The following is a 20457-nucleotide window of genomic DNA, read 5'->3' as shown; positions in this document are numbered from 1 at the left end:
TTGAGCATCACTGACGAGATATAATTTGTCGAAATGCGCATCTGGTGCATCAAAATTGGTACTGTAAATTTTACATAAAGATGATAATGGAATATTGCATCATAGATATAGAAAGTCAATAAATTGAGAAGCTGCACTAAGAAGTTGGTGTATTATTAATTATGTCTATGTTTAGTAAAACGTTCAAATATGAAGCATATATGGAAGACTTTGATGTGGGGTTTTTTTTTATTTCGAGTTCATTGACACATATCGAAAGGACATAATTTATATATAAATAATGTTGTTCGATAAAACGTCTACTTCATGGAATTTCATTTTTCGTGAAAAAATAGTTACATGTTTTCTTGTCCACTGCAAATTTTCAGTTGTATGTGACATCATCATAATTTTCTCTTGTTAATGTTTTTGTTTCTTCTTGGATATTCTCTTTCCCTGAATGGCATGTACGAGTTATTATGGCACCGGAATTGCATAGCAAGAACATTATAATGGTTTTACATTACTTGTGCCAGGTTAAGTCGTTGCGCCAAATTTGAAAAAACAAATCGGTGATGATGGGTACTGGACCCTTATACAAATGTTTAAGTGGTTACAAAAAATGGATCTTAAATATTATTAAGTAAAATTCTTTTTCAATAAATCAGTAATACAACATTTCTAATAGAATATCATTAATCATGAAGAATGGTTTTTTTTGTATACGTAGTGTTTATTGTAATGTTTCGGTTTGAATCAAGTTGCTTTCGGTATCATTAGTCTCACGTCTATCCCTGTGCTTCTTTTTCTTCTTGGATTTTTTGTGTGTTTCGCCATTCATATCCTCATCATTGGTCATATCAACTGCTGATTTCTTTTTCTTTTTCTTCTTTTTCTTTACATCAGTATTTTCCTCTAAAACATCAGTTCTTGATTTCTCTTCATTATCATTCTGATGCTCAACTTGGAGTTCTGAATTCCCTTCGATTGCCATTTCAATCTCATTTCTAGGTTCAGCTTGCCTTCGCTTTTTCTTTTTCTTATGTCTAGATTTACTTTCATCGTCCATAAATGTTACTGCATTATACAAATATGTACTATTCATTCTTTGATCTTCACTCGACGGATCAACCGCTTCCCGATCGAAATTCGATTGATCCAGTCTTTCCTTTAGCGGTGTTATTTCGTGATCATTTGTCATATTTGTTCCTTTTTGTTCATGTTTTCTCGTGCCTTTCTTTTTCTTCTTTCTCTCCTTTTTCTTCTTGTTCTTACTGACATTATTGCCAACAGGTGCGTTAACGTCATGGTTTCTCGCTACGTCATTTCCATTAGTACATCTATCCGGATCAGTTCCTGATATTTGCTGTGCTTCGACATCTAAGGTATTTGTATCATTTGTGTTGTTTTCTGTCGTATTTTCATTCTCATTTTCACCCGTTGAAGTTTCAGGTCCAACTTTATAATTTCTCTACAAAGACAGCACACCATCGATTAAATGACGGCTAATAAAGATGTAGCTATGCTAAACAAAACGTTGATAAATGAAAAGCTGTCCATGATAGGACGAGAAATCGTCACATTGGGGATCGCATGGCTATAACTGGGCACATGAATACAGAGTGTAGAAAATTAAAAAAAACAAAAAAACGTTAGCATGAAAAGTGAAGATAACAGTGATCAATCTCATAACTCCTATAAGCAATACAAAATATATAGTTAGACAAAAAAGGACCTCTGGACACACCAGATGCGGGATCAGGTGCCTAAGAGGAGTAAGCATCCCCTGTCGACCGGTCACACCCGCTGTGAGCCCTATATCCTGATCAGTGTGCCACGAACGGCCTAACAATCGGTATGAAACATGTCAGACAGTATCTAAGATTGATCTACTTTGCTAATACGATATGTCATTTGAGTCGAATGTTGTCTGACGTGTTTCATATTAATTATTAGGCCCTTTTCATACACTGATTTTGACTACGGGTTAATCCGTTTACCTGAATTACACAAGTTATAAGACTCATGGCGGGTATGACTGACTAAAAGGGGATTCTTACTCCTCCTAGGCATCTGATCCCACCTCTGGTACATTGTATGTTCAGGGGTCCGTGTTTGCACAACTCTTAATTTTGTATTCCATATAGGAGTTATGAGATTGACCACTGTTCGTTATATTCATGTTTTCATTGAAAAAAAAAATAGATGCAGTTACATTATTCAACCTTACCCTCCATGCTATGATTACAACCATGAGCACAACCACGATTACAACCACAACCACAACCACAATGATTATCATTTTGTCTACTGATTTAGGGACTTCTGAAAAAGAAAACGAAGTCAATCAAAGAATTATTATTTCATTATGTGATACTTAAATAAATACAATAATCACAACATATCTGTCTAGACACAGTTCCGTCAAAAACGGATACCGTAAATAATTTGATTCACATATTTACAAATATAGTGTTTGGTTATTACCCTGTCCTGTTGTTGCTGACGTTGTTACAGAAAATGTGCTTGAAGTGTTTCTTTCGATACTGGTTGTATCTGATTCAGAAGTGGTTGTATCTGATTCAGAAGTGGTTGTATCTGACTGGGAACTAGTTGTAGCTGGTTCAGTACTAGTTGTAACTGATTCGGTACTGGTCGTTGTCAGTTCGGTCGTAGTTGTTGTGTCTGTAGTTGTGGTGATACATTCGTTTTGAGGAGCCTTTGCTGGACATTCCAGGCGCACTGTCTCAGGGCGATCAGCTGAACATCAACAAAACCAATATATCAATCAGAAGTTTAGGTATGAGATAGCATTTGGTAAGATATTGTTGAACCAATATATAGTATACAATGTATATGCAATTATTCATTAAATAAATGCCCTAAGTTAAATAGATAAAACCAAGTAATCATCTAGATATATGCGGTCGCGGACATATCAAAGTATTCCTATTTTACAAACTTTATACGAACATTGCTATACACAGAAGAGAGCGGGGAAAACATGTTATTCAAAGTTAGAATCTGTTCGAGCAGTTTGATATATTTTAATATTAATTGTTACTTTATGTGTATATGTACATTTCATTGCTTACTGCAACAATGTACACGACGATGTTTCTTTCAACGTTAGTATAATGTTATTGCATTATATCATTGTAGACGTCAATATACGTTACAATTGTTATTTTTATTTTATTTTTTATTTTGTAAAACATCTGAAGATATCAAAACAATTGCTAATGTTTTACTTCCGTTCAGACATTAATTATTATTTCGATATATATCGAGCAGTCACTGATATTTTATTCCATAGATAGAGAGAAATAGATGGATAGATTTATATAGACAGAGAGACAGACAGATAGATATATACTGAGATAGATAGATAGATAGATAGATAATGCTCATATGTCATTTTTATATGATTTAGTGAATCATTAGATAAATTGTAATGGTTAATATTTTTCCTTTTTTGCAACGTTCACCTTTTAGTTTTTTGTAATCCCACATTATGAACGATGTTTCAAAAACGATTGCTAGTATTTTCTTTCTTTTGCTGATTCAAAAATACACCTACTTCTAAATCCAAACCAGAAATGGCCACCATTTGAACTCAGGGAATTTACAAACGTTACGTTCAAGTAACTACTTCTAGATTGGACACTGTAACTAGTGAAGTTAATGTTGGACGAACAATCTAACGTTGTTGTCCTATCTCCGTCCACGATAATAATGCTTTGATTGCATGTATCACCACCATTAGCCAACCGAAGATCCAGAACATCTATGGAAATGATGCTTTCACACGAAGACGCTTCAACGGAACATGACTGTGTTGAAACAGAAGCTAACACGCCGAGTAGAGGCGTTTCGTAGCTTTCTCCTTTAAGATATACACTTTCACCAGGATCAGATTGTTTATTCACTGCAGTGTTGACTGTTCCTATCTTCGATTCTGAAAACACAACCAAGTACATACTATAAAGATAATGTACATGTTAGAGAGAGTAAGGATTGTGTTGAGGTATGTATCAGTATCGTACCCAATGTTGACAGAAGTTTTTACACAGAAGTTAATAAACTTATATTTTGACCAATGAAAGGTGCTGAAAAATTAACTCCGTCCACCATCGCGAGACTACGATAAATCTCAATCAGCAATCCTCGGATGATTCCGCTATATTTCACGCTATGTTTAACGTAGTAGAGTTATCTGAAGATTGCTTATTGGACAAAAATCGGACACCCGCCATTGCTTTGTATAGTTCATACAGAAATGTATCGACCGATCATTCGTTAATGATATAGCATCTATAGATCTACAGATCTTCATTATAAATGAAAAAATTAAATGTTGATCCTCAAGAACTTGTAAATCAGACAAGAGATCAAGAAAAACCTAATGGAGCCAAATTTCTATAATTACAAAAAACAGACACAAAACTGCGTGGGTACAGTTTATTTCCTTATATCATAGGCCTTAAAATCTGCTAAATGCAACAAAAATAACGAAAGATGGACATACACTGTAAATTAACTTTTATTCGCAGCCACGTTATTTCGCGATTCACTTGTGGTACACTATTTCGAGCCTATGATATACATTCAAGGACTGTTTCGGGACGAGAAATATCCGTGACGATGAGATTATCGCGAATCTCGCGAAATTTTCTCACATGCGAATAAAAAGTTAGTTTACAGTATGTACTAAATGAGATGCTAATTGCATTGTTGTTTTACTGTTCATTAGTAAACGTTTAGGCATGTACCATCGGGTTTTTTTTCCAAAAGAAAGAGAAGGAACTTGCATGTACTAAAGTAATGAAACAAAGACCAAGGTTTTCAATTCAATCTTAGATGTTTCTACCAATACAAATGTTATGGACACTGATGTTAATAAAACACATTAGATGCAAATGTTTATATAGATTCTTTTATGAATATTTCAACAATACTAACACATATCTGTGACTCAAAACAGCGGATAAGGTACGTGATATATGCGTGAAAAGAACCAGTAGTCAGACAATGTCAAGCTTATGTACATCTATTTGCTGATGCTTATCTTTGATATTACATTCATATTCTGTCAAATTAGGTCATGTGAAATCCAAATAAAGAGCTTCAAACTTCTCTGTTGAAAAATTCATATCACATTGTTACTGATTGCCAAAAAATATTGGATGTGTACGTGAAAGGTGAAGATAACGAACAGTGATCAATCTCATAAATCCTATAAGCAATATAAAATAGATAGTAAGGCAAACATGGACCCCTGGAAACACCAGGGGTGGGACCAGGTGTCTATATGTGTTTCAAAATATACGTGAAATAACCATGCTTTTTGTAATAACACTTTGTGCTAAGAATGTAATCATGGTTTGTGCGAATAACAGTATATAAAATGTTTTGATTGTACATGGAGGAAATGTCTGCAACCTTAATATTCCCATTGCATAAAGTGTTTATATCCGAACCTGCTAATGCATGGACATCATATAGTTACCCAGAAAAACAGCGCTTCGTCCGTACAGGTATTCATTTGTTCCAAGTACACAAACCATTTGCGTGTACGAGTATGTCGAAATGTTAGTAATGAAAATTGTCATTACTTCGAATGTCTGACGTGTTTGATACCAATTGGTAGGCCTGCCTTTGACTACGGATGACTACATTTAAGTGATCGAGATACAGGACTCATGGCAGAAGTGATCGGTCAACAGGAGGTGTTTAGTCCTCCTAGGCACCTGATCCAGGGGTCCGTGTTTGCCCTTCTCAGAATTTTGTATTCCTTATAGGTATCATGAGATCAATCACTGTTCTTTGTCTTCAATTCTTCATTGAAACATATGTATGATCAATTCGATATCTTTATATACATGTAGAGACGTCACCATTCTATTTGAAAATAAATTGAGTTTTCGGATGAACAGAAAATGTAGGTATTTTTCAGGGTTAAATGTTTCTTTACCAGTGATAAGTTTCCGTTTATCGTTAAACAATATGGTTTTTTTTATTATTTGATATAACAGAAGTGTGGTTGATAATCAGTTTCTACATGTTACATCATCTGTATGTTTGCATTTCTTTTTACATATTGTTAAAACATCATTTAACAAATTGGTTGACTTTCATTAAAAAAAGAATTCTGATACATGTTTCTACAATGAAAAATGTCCCTCTAGAAAGTTTGCAGTGTCCCGTGATTTGTTTTAATTTCAAATATATTCATATTTTCGTCGATATGTACTAGCTACAAGTAACAATACAGAATAAGATTCTATCTGAGACTCGTAACCATCCTTCTGAGGGATTAAACCCTTAAGTATATTGGTAGTCATAACACTTTTAAACATACCAACACCTGTCCAGACTCGGGACCTCCGTTTTAAGGTCATATCTGAAAGACCTGTGATTCTCACTTCACAATGTCCAGCGTTTGGCAAAGGAGCAATCACTACCGATGTATCTGTCTTAATTTTGACGCGTCCATGGCACGAACGGGGCTCGAACTCATGACATCCCTGTTATAAAGCGAACGTGCTACCACGACAGGTAATACACTTCTATGAAAATGTGAAAATAAAGAACAGTGATCAGTGAAAATGTAAAGATAGTAGTCATCAATCTCACAAATCCTACAGAAATACAAAATTCAGAGAAGGGCAAACATCGACCCCTGGAAACACCACAAGTGAGTATTTTCAAAATGAAAGATGATTACCATTTACTAGGTCTGGCTTAAAGAAGACTCTAATAATTGATATGAAAATCGTTCAGAAAATTTCCAGCTAGCAATTCCTGAAAACCATAAACAAGCACCCCGAGGCAAATCATTAATCCAAATTTTTTTAATGTTCCAGTAAGAATCCTGTATACGCAAGGTCGTCCAATGTCGTCCATTATGGTTTATTGTCTTCTTTGTATGGATATTATCATCTAACATGCAATTGATATACTAGCATTTGTTCATCTATTTATCTACATTGCACTCACCCTCAATGCACTCATACTCCATGGCCATAAACGTTGTTTGAGCATAATACTGGGTTTGGTCGCATGACAGATAAGCGGTATCCACGCGTGGTACTTGTAGGACAAGACATGTGCTCCGTCCAATGCAATATTCATAAAAGATGAACGTACTCAATGGGTTACCCACATTGATATATTTCCCTACACAATTATCACCTGGCTCCGGCTTACAGCACATGTCAAACTGAGTCGTTGTCCAATTAAGGTCTCTTGTATATTCCATTGAGCAATTCAACGATCTATGTTTTGTTCCGACTACGACGTCTAGTGGGTAGATCTTTTGAGTGGATGAACAGTTCCCGTCCATTAGGCCAGCCCCAAAGCAGTCGTAATGAGTGTTCTGGGTCACAACTGTAAACATGAAAAAGATGAAAAGAAATTAAATTACCACCATGCCAAACAAATTTCATGAGGTTAACAGGGGTTAATCAATTTAGGTGTGTTTATTTTTGTCTTGCCGTTTTTTGAAATATTTTCATCAATTCTCCTGTATTTTTTTTTCAAACATTGTTGTGAAACTTATACTTGTACATATATCAATAACTTTAAATGTACATTACAGTAAATTGCATGACTTGTACTCAGTACAAGACAGTTACTTTAGATAAACTTTTCTACAGGTATTTTATTTGCTTAGTGTATAGGGAAAACTTTTACATATTTCTGTCTATCTCTGTTTTTTGTGGAACTTTTATTAATTTTGAAGGCTTAAATTGTACTTTTTAAGGTGTTTTTTTTCTACACGTTTACTTTTTGATACTTAATTACACATGCTTTATTTAAGTTTTGTCTACAATTGTGTCCTTTTTATCCTCTTAAGACATTATTTGTCATTTTTGATCACGCAATGTTGGTTTTCCATAATTTCGGCATATATTGAATCTACCATTTTGCATCAAAACGTGAAGATAACGAACAATGATACACCGAAATGGAGTAAATTTTGTTTTGGTCTAAAGACAAATACTTGATCTCCTCTGTGGAATTTCAACTACAGAAAATGGCATCTCTACATGGGTGAAAAATCCCCAGATGAGACCAAAAACAAACAATGCACATAGTCAGTGGTGGATCCAGGAATTTCTGAACGGGTCCAGTAGAGGATGGGAGATATCTGGAAGCCCCCAGTGGTAGCTTCGAAGTATGTGAAGCCCCTGAAGCTGCTGAGTTCTCTCTCTCTCTCTCTCTCTCTCTCTCTCTCTCTCTCTCTCTCTCTGTATATATATATATATATATATATATATATATATATATATATATAATGCATGGATATGACCAACGACACGAATAATTAATACGATGACTTAGGGACGACCCGTTTCTTCCTCATGACAAACGAAAAAGTTTTACTATCATAAATGAACAGACTTAAACATGAACCAATACTGCGTATATACGAATATGCATGTATTTCAAACGGTACTACATGCAAGAAGAAACTTTCGACACGGGATATACAATTCTTCATTTTCAAAACAGTATTCTTGATGCTTAAAACTATTTCAGTTTTCCTGGGGAGTTGAAACGCTCTTGAAAAGACAAACCCATCGTTGTATTATAATAATTCAGAAACTGGTGCTTCATCATAAACTCGATTTTATCCCTTTATAGTATAATTACACCAAACATAGCGCACACGTTGAATGACAATGGACATGCGTGCATTTTAGTAAGAAATTGATCTTTTTTGTTTTATACTGATTATCCTAACATACATTAAAACCCATCCAAAGTCTTACCGGTATATTATGAAACCAGATTGGTACATATAGTTTCCTTCTAAAAATTACCTGATTTAAACAAAATGGTTATCAATATCCAACGCATTTCTTCACATACATGCACCATCGAAATTTTTTGCTGAGCAGAGGACACGGAAGTTTATTTCGATTCACTGATTATTGAATATTGATCGTTCAACTCATTACAATAGGTCATTTAAACTTTTGTACTGCCGATCAATCGTTTTTAATCAGTTATTTAAAGGGACTGATTCACGATTTCCCCCAAAATTTTATTTTTCACTTTAAATATCCAAATCTACTATCTAGCATGTTTAAAAGGTTTCACATAAAAATTAAGGTTATACATTATCACAGAAGCTCATTTTAGAGAGTTCATTATTTGTTTGTAAACAAAGGTTGCGGTATGTTATTGTTTACGAAATTTTCAAAAGAAATGGATATCGATCTAAGTTTATTATATCTTTCACATTTCAAGCTTTCTTTGTGTAAAATGTGTCATCTAAAAGTTAAATTTTGTGACTATGCAAAATTAAGATGCTATATATTACAAATTCCATATTTCACCAGTTTGTATACATATAAGACTCGAGTCTTTGTTTACATAACACAGATTTAAGTCTAGAATATAGGTTTATTCTTGCATTCAGAAGGTCAACATTTTGGTTGTCAATATCAAATGAGTTATACCAGTCCCTTTAAGAAATGACTTTAATTCTGGGGCAGTTATATGAGTATAACCTGCTTTGGGTCAGTTTACGCTTTTTTATAATCCGCAAATTCCTTATAATTTAATACAAGAGACAAAAATGCTAACATTCGTTTATCAAAATGTACATAAACTCGGAAAAATACAAGTCAACTGAGCCGCGCAATGATTCACTTAACAACAACGACACAAAGCGTCGAGATGTGAAGGTCGCCATCTTTAATCTTATTTGTACGGAGCCTAGCCATTTATCAAAATATTGTATCGAAAGTGAAGTTTGGCATGATAGAAAATATGTGTAGGATATGCATGCAATGCGTATTTCGCTGCCCTTTAGAGATAGAGATCGATTTTGAAGTCGCTCATCTCCGAAAGATTGATTGATTGATTGATTGATATTTTCCGCCACACTCAACAATTTTTATTGGTGGAAGAGAGAGCCCAGATACAATGTATCTAGGAAGAGACCACCGACCTTCCGAAAGTAAACTGGGAAACTTTCTCAATGAGAAAATACAGGAAATGGCATTGTTTAGGCCTACCCAAAATAAATCTTTAAATATCAAAAAATGCAATAATTTGCGGCTTTAACTCTATGAAAACTTCTACTACATGAAAACTTACCCTTGTCTGCAACGTTGTCGCTAATAGTAAATCCGACACAAGAAAATATGTAAGTAAGTGACAAATCGCGATCCACATGTCAATGTGTCTGACGTAATGTGATGAAATGTGACATATGAACTTTTGTTTGCATTGTTCAAAGACGAATTAAGCAATGAAACAACCCCCCTTTACCCAGTGAGAAATGTATTTCAAAATGAACAGGGTAATGCTTACTTGGCAAATCATTAATTCGAATTATACTTTTAAATGTCCTATACTAATAGGTTAGCAAAGAAAACCATATCCCCTTCCCATTGTCAAAAGTGTCGAAAACAAACAGTGATGAATGAAAAGTGAAGATGACGAACAGTGATCAATCTCATAACTCCTACAAGGAATACAAAATTAAGAGTTTGGCAAACACGGATCCCTGGACACACCAGAGGTGGGGATCTTATAAACCCAATAAAAAATACAAAATTGCGAATAGAACACGGACTCCTGGACATACAAGATGTGGGAGCAGGTGCCTATGAGGAGTAAGTATCCCCTGTTGATCAGTCACACCCGCTATGAGCCATCTATCATGATCAAGCAAACAGAGTAATCCGTAGTCAACATCGGTATAAAAGAATGGCCTACATGTATCAATTGGTATAAAATGATTATTCTGAATTCACGGGGATATATAAAATCAATACATGAATGAAGAATGAATATTTGTAATCGATTCGACATTTTCAATATATCCAAATGTTGAGTGGAAGGCCACAGCAAGAGATTTTGCTTCTCATGTAGAAGCTTTTAAATAAATTTTGCCTGCTAAGAAATATAGATTGGACTTCCAACAGACTGTTGAAAGCATTGACCACCAAAGAATACGATTGTCAATGAGAAACTCCAACATATAGTTAGAGTTTCGTATCTGAGATTTGGAGTAATGTCAAATTTTCGGAAAGTATATGTTTGATTTCTACAGTGAAGGAGAATTAGGAAATTAAAAAGAAAAACTGGGTACGCAACACTTGTTATCAAGCTACAGTGTTCTAAACATGAAGTGTTTGCACTTAAGATTTATTCAGTTAATCTTGATTTGTCTGTTGGTGTCAATACAACATAAGCAACACAAATCAATCATTACATAAATTAGATACATAAGCATGTCTTCTATTACTACAGATAAAAAATAAGTTTGATACTACATGTAGTAATGGACATAGATAATGAAGTTTTTGCACTTGAAATACAAAAAATAAAAAAATACATGCATTATATCAAATTTAAAAGGACATATTAGGAGTAATGTCAATTTCTAAAATTTCACACAGTTTTCATGGTTTTGTTTTAAAATTTAAAATGGAACTTAACAAGTGGGTGTTGAAGACCAAATTCTAAAATTATTGGCAAAATTTCGGAATTTTTATACAAATTTTTGGGCAAATTGATTCAAACATTTTTAAGAATCGGCGTTCTGTTTGGAAACATATATCAACAAAATTAATAAATTACAAAACTTGAACTAGTTCCACGTCTCAGCTACTTGTATCATAAATTATAAAATTGAAATAAACGTATAGGAGTGTAAAAATAGAAGATATATTGGATGAAACAGAAACTGTAATATCACCAGATTTAGAACTTTTTGATTAATCAACCCTTCCACCACAAAATATAGTCCCTGTAAAACCCTTTCAAAATTTGAATTCATACAAAACAAATTTCAACTGGATAGGGTTCAGTAAAAGATGTGTAATATGTTTACACCAATGGGATCAGTATTGAACCAAAAAATATTTAGTTGTAGCATCCTACGCAGCTGTGCTCAAAAGCTCAGGAGCTAACATCCTTAATATTAACATCAGAATATTCATTTTAGTCTTTAAATACAAGTACTCATTTCTGAACTACATAGAATAAAACATGACATAATAATAAAATGCCTATAAAAAAAAATATCTTAAATTTTGTAAATATACAAATATTTTATGATAATAGATTGTTTTTAGTGTTAAACAATCAACGATTTGATATTTAATGAACATAGCCCTTATAAATTATCAAACCCAGGGGAAAACAGAGTTGAAACCTCCTGGGGAAAATATCTGAAAATTGGCGAGATAATTTCTAATGCACAATATAATTATATTTTGAAGTTTCAACATTTGTTCATCTTGGTTGACAGCTAGAGAATGACCACGTTCGATACTAACCATCGAACCATTCATGCATAATGAACTGATTGACTCGTTCATTCAAACTTGACAAACATATAGAAAATATTGGCACGGATCCGTTAAAACAATATTTTTCCGCTTTACTATTGAACCGCGCAAAAAATTATTTATAGATTTAAAGTATCGGCAAAACACGTAGTGATGTGGCGGGATACAATGTATGTATTGAGTGTACGTAACATATGTTTTCCCAATTTTTCGAGGAGGGGGATCATTTAAGTATGGTCTGAAAAACAGCTCATTAGTTGGTATATATATCCTAGGTACTCAAATCAATGAACATATCCTCCATTTCGTCCGCCAATAAACACCCGATTTCGTTACTGTCGGGATTGGAACTGGATTCGGGAGGCAGTTGGGACTTTGTAACTAACACTCTGGCACAATGCACGCTTAAGTGGTTCTGTTAGTAACTTACCAATGAGACTATCATATATTGCCGAGCAAAGAATGGATCAACAACATCAAAACGTATGAATGCTCAACACTTAACACGACCATTCCTCGCGATCAATTAAAGCCGAGACTTTTTGACGTTATAGACAGCAGTGCTTCTTCAACAATAATTGAAAACGGAAATATCCATATCTAGTAATTAGTCATCCAAAACATTACTTTGTTAAACATCATTCTGATTTTTAGATTGTTGGAAGACTTAAGACTACGAAGATATTGTCAATGAAGAACTCCAGGGATTTTTTTTATTTTCATCTTCAGAGTACTAGTGCCTGGAATCACATTAACGAATATAGAATTTGCAAAAAGCTTATTTTAAGTGAGACTGTTGAAATCCCTTTTACGTCAACGATTTGTCGGTAACATGTTTGTTTTGTTATAAGAATTATGATTCAGATTTAGTCGTGTGTTAATGAATGCGGGTAACAGTGAAATGTATAAAAGACAAAATTCAATTGCAATTTCATACTAAAGTACAAGTATGCCAATTTTCATTCAGAGTTTAGGATATTTTTAGTTTAGATACTTTCTTTCTCAAATTACCTGATCTAAACAGAATGGTTATAAATATCCAAAGCATTTTTCACATGCATGCATAACCTAAATACATGTATATCATTTGTTCTAATTTACACTGAACACGATCTGTGGAAGATTATTTCGATTCACTGGTTATTGCGTATTGATGTTTTAGATCGTAAGGATAGGGTCATTCAAAGAATCATTTAAAGCCCAACACTCAATACCAATGTATCATGAAAAGGTGTGATCAAATTCATAACACAATGAGAATCATATTTCCTTCACATTGTCAAAGACATGTATCACTTCTTCAAAGCGTCACGAGGAAGTGAAATCATTCTGACATCACCCTTTTGCTCTTTGTATGCCTTCTCTGACATAAAATATTGAAAATTATTCTGCAAGTTAGAATCTGTTCATTGTTAAGAAACAAGGGTCCAATATTCTCTAATGTATTTTCTGTGGTACTTTCATTGTATTTTGCAAGACGCGGTTTTCTACATATCTACAGTGCAACTTGTTTATACTGTATCACAGTTGTTTTATTTTAGCCGTGTTTAATACGGTCTCCCTTTTATCGTCCCCTTTAAAATTATTTGTCATTATCAACCATGCCACACTGGTTTGTTAAATTTCTTCAAATATTGAATCTACCATTGCACACATCGAAATAGAATACAACAATATATCCAATGTATTTACAATCTTTTAATAAATACAAAACATCAATTGTGGAAAACATCAATTGTGGAAAGGGCTTCCGTGGCCGAGTGGTTAGAGCATCGCGCCCATAAATCACAAGGCCTCTCACCTCTGATCGGCGCAGGTTCGAATCCCGCTCGCGCCGGTAAGTGAGAAAGTTTCCCAGTTTACTTTCGGAAAGTCGGTGGTCTCTTCCCAGGTACATTGTATCTGGGTTCTCTCTTCCACCAATAAAAATTGGGCGCCACCAGATAACTGAAAAATTGTTGAGTGTGGCGGAACACACCAAAAACAATCATAAACAAAAAAATGTGGAATATCCTCTACAGGAGGTGGTATATCTTTATGTGATTTATGATACCATTTTGTCCAATGACAGCTTGTATTTCCAAATTACATCATTAATGTAACGAGCACAAAATTTATGAAATACTGACTTTAAACAAGATTATTGAAACCTATGTAACATAAACTTATTTTATCAGTAGCCTGTCTATATAAATGAAATCGCATTGCCTATATGCATGTATGAAAACGCAAGAGTTAACGAACACACGAACACATTTCTAAATTCGCGATATGCAATTTCACATTTTCAAAAAAGCATTATTCAGTGCTTAGAAGTGTCTTAGTTGTCCTGGTGAGATGAAAAACTCTTGAAGGGACAGAAATATATAACTGTGTCATTGTCCACATCCGGAAGTGTAACATCATAGATGTGGTATTTGCTCTATCTGCTTTATAATTGGATATATTATTTACTGCTGAACTGTAGATCGCGGGGTAGAGTCCAGCAGGGGTATTAACAAATTTTTCAGATTATTTTCTACTAAAACTGCATTTTTAGATAAATTAAATGAATTTGAAATCTTTCAATTTCAAAATATTGTTGTACATATCTTCCACTTTTCATCCACTTCAAATTTCTCTGGTGGAGGATTCCTCCTTAATTTTGTATTCTTCATAAGAATTAATGTATTGATCACTGCTCGTTATCTTTAATTGTTCATACTAGTTTTAATTATAAACACTAGAATTTGATTTCTGTCCTACTCACAGTAATTACATAAGGACTTTTTTCTCAGTTTTCTGAGATAATTATCAATGGGGTAGGTTTTCACTAATTAAACAAACAACATGACATGATATGCATTTTCGTGCGAATTTAAACTTACTCTTCTAGACTGTTCAGTAATCTTCACATTCATTAAAAACTCCGAGCATTTTTTATTACATGTATGAAACCAACATAGTATGAAATGTTTGTTGATCTAAATTACATGTACGTGATTTGAGCAGAATGGTTATAGATATTTCACGCAGTTTTTCGCATGCATACAGTAGCGAAAAATATTACTTGTTTTGACCTACAGAGAACACGGAAGTTTAATTCGATTCACTGGTCATAGAGTGTTTGATTGCTTAACCTCATTGGAATAGGGCATTTAAACCTTGCGTCGCCGATCAATCGTTTTTGATCACGTTAACTACTACTTCAGTCATTTGCAATCCCATATACAAATGTGTCAGACTATGATCATCATATTTCCCCCACGTGCATCAGTTCTGTAAAAATACTGCCTAGAAGGAAGTGAAATCGAAAATCAAGATCATCTTTGTGTTGTCACCCATTTGTTCTCTAACTTACTGCATTGAAAAATGTTCAATGTAAAACTTATACGTACCAATTTTGATGCACCAAATGCGCATTGCGACAAATAATGTCTCTTCAGTGATGCTCAACCGAAATGTTTGAAATCCGAAATAACAATAAACTTGTAAGAGCTATTTTAGGGAAAATCAGAGTGCAAAAAAAACTGGAATCAAATTTGTCTAAGAATAAGAGCTATGCATGAGGGAGATAATCCTTAATTTTGAAATGAATTTCTAAATTTTACGACAGCAATTAAATATACATCCGTATTTTCAAGCTAGTAACGAAGTACTTAGCTACTGGACTGTAGAGATCCTCGGGGACTAACAGTTCACCAGCAGAGGCCTCGACCCAGGGGTCATAATGGTAAACTTATGCGGTACCAATTTTGATACACCAGATGCGCATTTCGACATGTTGTTTGTCATGGATAGTGGCATATTCTATATAATGTGACCATTCAACATGTTTCTTCATACACATTTTCTTTAATGTTGAATTGATATCTCATTTCCCCCTCATCTTGATACGCAATTTGTTTTACGTTTGGTCGGAAGTCAATCATCAATGTATTGGCCTTTGTTTTTTTTTTTTTTTTTTTTGGTTTTTTTGGGTTTTTTTTTTTTACTTCTGATGTCTATGTAAGTGTATTTTCAAACATGGACAGTTTGTGAACATATTTATTGTCATATTTATTCTTGTGGAGAATCTGAGGGATGAAAACTGTTCGTTCATTATACATAATTGAGTAAATTATGTAAATGTAGACACCCCCACCCCCTAAGAAGTCCAGCATTGATAGGCACTTTATAAATGTAATATAGATTATTTGATGCTATATACAAATAATGTATATGTAATATTAGTCTTCAGTGGGGTGTTTTCTTCATTTTTTGGGGGTCATTTTTATATTAACAGCATTACTTAGAAGCTGTGGATTAAATGATTAGTCACAGAATGCCATTGGATACCTATTTAGTTCTTGAACTATCTCCCTTTAGTAGTGAGTCCATTATCAAATTTACATAAAAACATCAAACATTAAAAAAATATTATATCTTCCAGGTTATTGATTTGGAATTAGGAATTCATCGTAACTGTTTGAAAGTGAATTTATTGCTTTGGTGATCCAGCAAATTTCAACATTAACAAAGAGTGCATCTCTCACATTATTTAACATTTTATGCTTTATTAACAGTAGTTGGTGACCTTAGGAAGAGTGAAAGCTTAAGCATATCAATAAATAATGCAATTAGTTAATATTTTAAATGTTTTAACATTGAAAATATATTATCGTTATTGATCTACCATTTGCACACAATTTGAGGCACTTATTAACAAAAATCTAAATAAAGGGCCTTTCATTTCTTTTTCAGAAAATTAGCTGTTGGCCACTACGATTGCTATGCAAGTAGGTGGTAGTGAAATTTTTGTTACAGACTGTATGAGCCAGACCACTGAGAGTGGTAGTGAATTTTTGTTACAGCCTGTAGGAGCTAAGATCTTGGCTTTGTTGCTTGGTGTCATTTTGGACTTGTGGAAATGACATTTATCTATTCTAAAGTATCTAAACTTACTGCCATAGGAAATATTGGCCCTGTGAAATTTAGTGCAAACTTCCATATGACGATGTGTACCGGTAAACTGCAGAATCTTACTCACTGATATCTGCTTAAAAAGTAATTGTTATGGTAGAATTCATATACATGTAGCATTACTTTATTAAAAATTTAAATGTCTTTCCTAAGAAAAGCTAAAAAGAATTTGCAAGTATCCTGATACAATTGAAAACAAATTCAGATAAGTTAGGTTGCTTATCACAGCATTTGGTTATTGCTTAGATATATTAGAATGCTAGCTTTTGACAACTTGAAGGTTTAATGTCAAGATATTCTTGGCACCTTGTGACTACTAAACCGTCGATATAAAGAATTTTTCCTGTCCCTCTTTCACTAAACTGAAGCCATCTGAAATTAATTCTGTGTTTAACGTCAGATCAAAACTTACAAGAGAGGGAGGAAAAATATAAACCAAAAAAAGTTTCAAACAAATCATTTATCAATTAAAATTTATTTGTATAGGGAGAAATTGAAAACAATTTATATGTACATATTGATATTTGAGTCTAGATGTTGAGCATGTATTTTGTCATCAAAAGTAAAACTTAATGCCTAATTTGAATAAGAATTTCTTTGTTTTTGTCAAAGGGTGATTTCACCAAAAACTACATGTGTGGTCGACGTTAAATGTATAATTAATTCAGGACAGCCATATGGTGAATAAGTAGATCTCTGATATAGTTTAGTTTTACAACAATCCTTCTTATTTGATATACATTGTTTAGAAAAACTTGGAATCCAACATTTAGAATATTGTTCTCTTGATATATTGGTAATATTGAAAGTTTGTGTAAAGGCTTGATAATTGGTATAGCTTAATATTTACAATATTTATTTTTACTTCAAGCTGAAAATGCTAAAATATAGTTGAATGTTCATAATATAATTGTTAAAGTCTGAAATAGTGGAATAAAGAGTTCAATAACATGCTTTATAAACATTAAGATTAACCAATATTAATTACAATTTGTTGTAATTTTTGTGTAGTGATGGTATAATGTGTGTGTTCGGTAAGGATTTAATGATTTGCCTGACTAGCGTGTAATTCAATTAATATTTTTTCACTAATGTGCCAAAGTTTATACCTGTTTACGTTTTTTTTTACATACTTGCATATATTAAAAAAATCTCATACATTAAACCAATGCAGCGATGGTGTTACAATATTAGATACATTTTTGTATAAAAGATGGAGAAAAAAATCTATAAATAGTGCCTTAATGAATGCATTTTATTATAGCCATGACTTCCCGAAGAGTGAAAAGCTCCCACCTATAGCTGTGAACAGACAGTAACTCTTTCCCTGTCAGGCATCTTCTAACTCTGTTTTACATGTCTGTGTGCCATGACATTTGACAATGTTATATCTGTGATATAGTCACGTAGTGTTTGTGTATTTCAACACTCTCTACTCAGAATCAAAAGGTCTCATTTTGTTCATGTTGTGTAATTTTTCGTCCAGTTGTGTGCAAATGAAGTAGATTGGGGTTTTTTTTTTTTGTTGTCATAATCAAGTTAATTTATAAGTAGCACTAGATTTTAGTGTGAAGTTGTTGATGTCATATTTTGTTATTTGTTTATTTTATATATACAAGTTTATCATGATTCAAATTGTATTTGGGGTCATTTCTTTAGCATTGGTTATGTAATTAAAATGTTTTCAGCTAGTACAAGTGATGCAATGATTATAACGGAACCTCAAGATTCTTAAACAACTTTGACATGTATTTTTTTTTCACATATACATATTTAATATAGGGTATAAGACTTCATACAAGTCTGTAATTGCGTTTTAAAAAAAAAAAAATTGAATGATAATCGGCAAAGGTTTCAATGGTTGTGGTACAGATGTAATCTCCGAGAAATTCCATACACATGAATTTCATTGTACGTATAAATTATCTGACAATGAGTATATTTTATTTTTACTCTGTAAGCAGCAATTGCCAAAAAAAAAGTTTTATTAAGAAAGTTATGTGTAAACCATATACAGACTGGTATAAAGAATCATAGGTTTGACTACTATGCAGCTTTTAGAAGTTTTACATACAAAAGTGCTATATTGACAATAAAATTTAGTCAAATTCAACAGTATTGTATTTTTACTAATTGTCAAGTATCTGCATTTTCATTAAAACAATAAAATGCTTTCTTTGTTGTTTCATCGGGTGATGAAGGTAGCTAGCATTGCAGAAAAAATGCATCATCCGTTTTTATGTGGGTTGTGTAAAAAAAATTCTACAATGACTGCTACCAATTTAATTAGAATTAGATGTTAGATCCGCTCACATATATTGTACATGTATTTGCTACACAAACATATTGAGTGTGTGTGAGCGGATCTAACATCTAATTTTAATTAGATTTTGACTGCTACCTTCATCACCTGATGAAACAACAAAGAAAGACATTTTATTGTTTATATTATTATGTATTGTTTTAAAATATAAACTAGAATTAAGTAATAAAATATCATATGGTCAACCCATTTGTTGCATTAAACAGAACAGCCAATGCACCCTTTGACCTTGATGATGCTCCATATTTGGAAATGATTTCAAAGACAGGTGGTACTAAGAAAACTGGATTGGACTAGTTTGCAACAAACATGCATTCATTTTCGGAGATGAAAGCAATGCCAATTTCAAAAGAAATGTAAGAGAAAGGATTCATTATTTGCTGAACTCCCAGTGTTGATGGTGATGAGCAAGACCATGATACTCAGACACTGTTATTAATGAAGTCCACTTGTAGTTCACAAATTCACACAGCAACAAAACCGTACAGTTGTAGTTCACAAATTCACACAGCAACAAAACCGTACAGTTGTAGTTCACAAATTCACACAGCAACAAAACCGTACAGTGTTCATAAATTCACACAGCAACAAAACTGTAGAGTTGTAGTTCACAAAGCAACAAAACTGTACAGTTGTAATTCACAAAGCAACAAAACTGTACAGTTGTAGTTCACAAATTCACACAGCAACAAAACCATCATTTGGCATGACAGTAACAATAGAATTCCATGAAAATGAATGAAACCATAGTCATGATAGAATTCAAGAAAATGAATGAAACCATAAACATTTTACTTAAAACTATTGCCCTTAACAGAAAACTTAGCTCATGTTATTTTAATTTGACATGTAAGAGAGAATCATGATTGCAAGGGAAACTGCCTTTCTTGGACTTTC

General features: G+C 33.3%; 1 protein-coding gene and 1 long non-coding RNA gene across 3 annotated transcripts; one reads left to right on the top strand and one right to left on the bottom strand.

The window, feature by feature from the left end:
* Window positions 1-214: 214 nt before the first annotated feature.
* Window positions 215-8926, bottom strand: LOC125674889 (serine-rich adhesin for platelets-like). Of its 2 annotated transcripts, none has more exons than XM_056158563.1 (6): window positions 8808-8926; window positions 6979-7368; window positions 3560-3937; window positions 2467-2739; window positions 2195-2304; window positions 215-1450 (listed from the first exon to the last, which is right to left on the bottom strand). In XM_056158563.1, exons 1-6 carry the CDS (start codon window positions 8863-8865, stop codon window positions 713-715), a joined length of 1947 nt encoding a protein of 648 aa, XP_056014538.1. In that variant the 5' UTR covers window positions 8866-8926; the 3' UTR covers window positions 215-712. The 2 variants fall into 2 exon arrangements, with proteins under 2 accessions (XP_056014538.1, XP_048768204.2); XM_048912247.2 differs by having other exon boundaries at window positions 2210-2304.
* Window positions 8927-15655: 6729 nt separating this feature from the next.
* Window positions 15656-19350, top strand: LOC125674891 (uncharacterized). Its single transcript, XR_007370288.2, has 2 exons — window positions 15656-17053; window positions 18502-19350. It is a non-coding gene; the product is annotated as an uncharacterized LOC125674891 (long non-coding RNA).
* The last annotated feature ends 1107 nt before the right edge of the window (window positions 19351-20457 follow it).

This window comes from Ostrea edulis, chromosome 3, assembly GCF_947568905.1.
Source record: "Ostrea edulis chromosome 3, xbOstEdul1.1, whole genome shotgun sequence".
NCBI lineage: Eukaryota > Metazoa > Mollusca > Bivalvia > Ostreida > Ostreidae > Ostrea > Ostrea edulis.
The sequence above is the reverse complement of the archived record's forward strand: the minus strand, read 5'-3'. Positions and strand labels throughout refer to the sequence as shown.

Excerpts from the sequence above, each read along its gene's own strand:
- LOC125674889 (XM_056158563.1), bottom strand. The coding sequence starts at position 8,865 with ATGGTGCATGTATGTGAAGAAATGCGTTGGATATTGATAACCATTTTG. Across the intron at positions 7,369-8,807 it reads AACCATTTTGTTTAAATCAG|TTGTGACCCAGAACACTCAT; the intron begins GTAATTTTTAGA and ends TCATGTTTACAG. Across the intron at positions 3,938-6,978 it reads GGAGTATGAGTGCATTGAGG|AATCGAAGATAGGAACAGTC; the intron begins GTGAGTGCAATG and ends TTGTGTTTTCAG.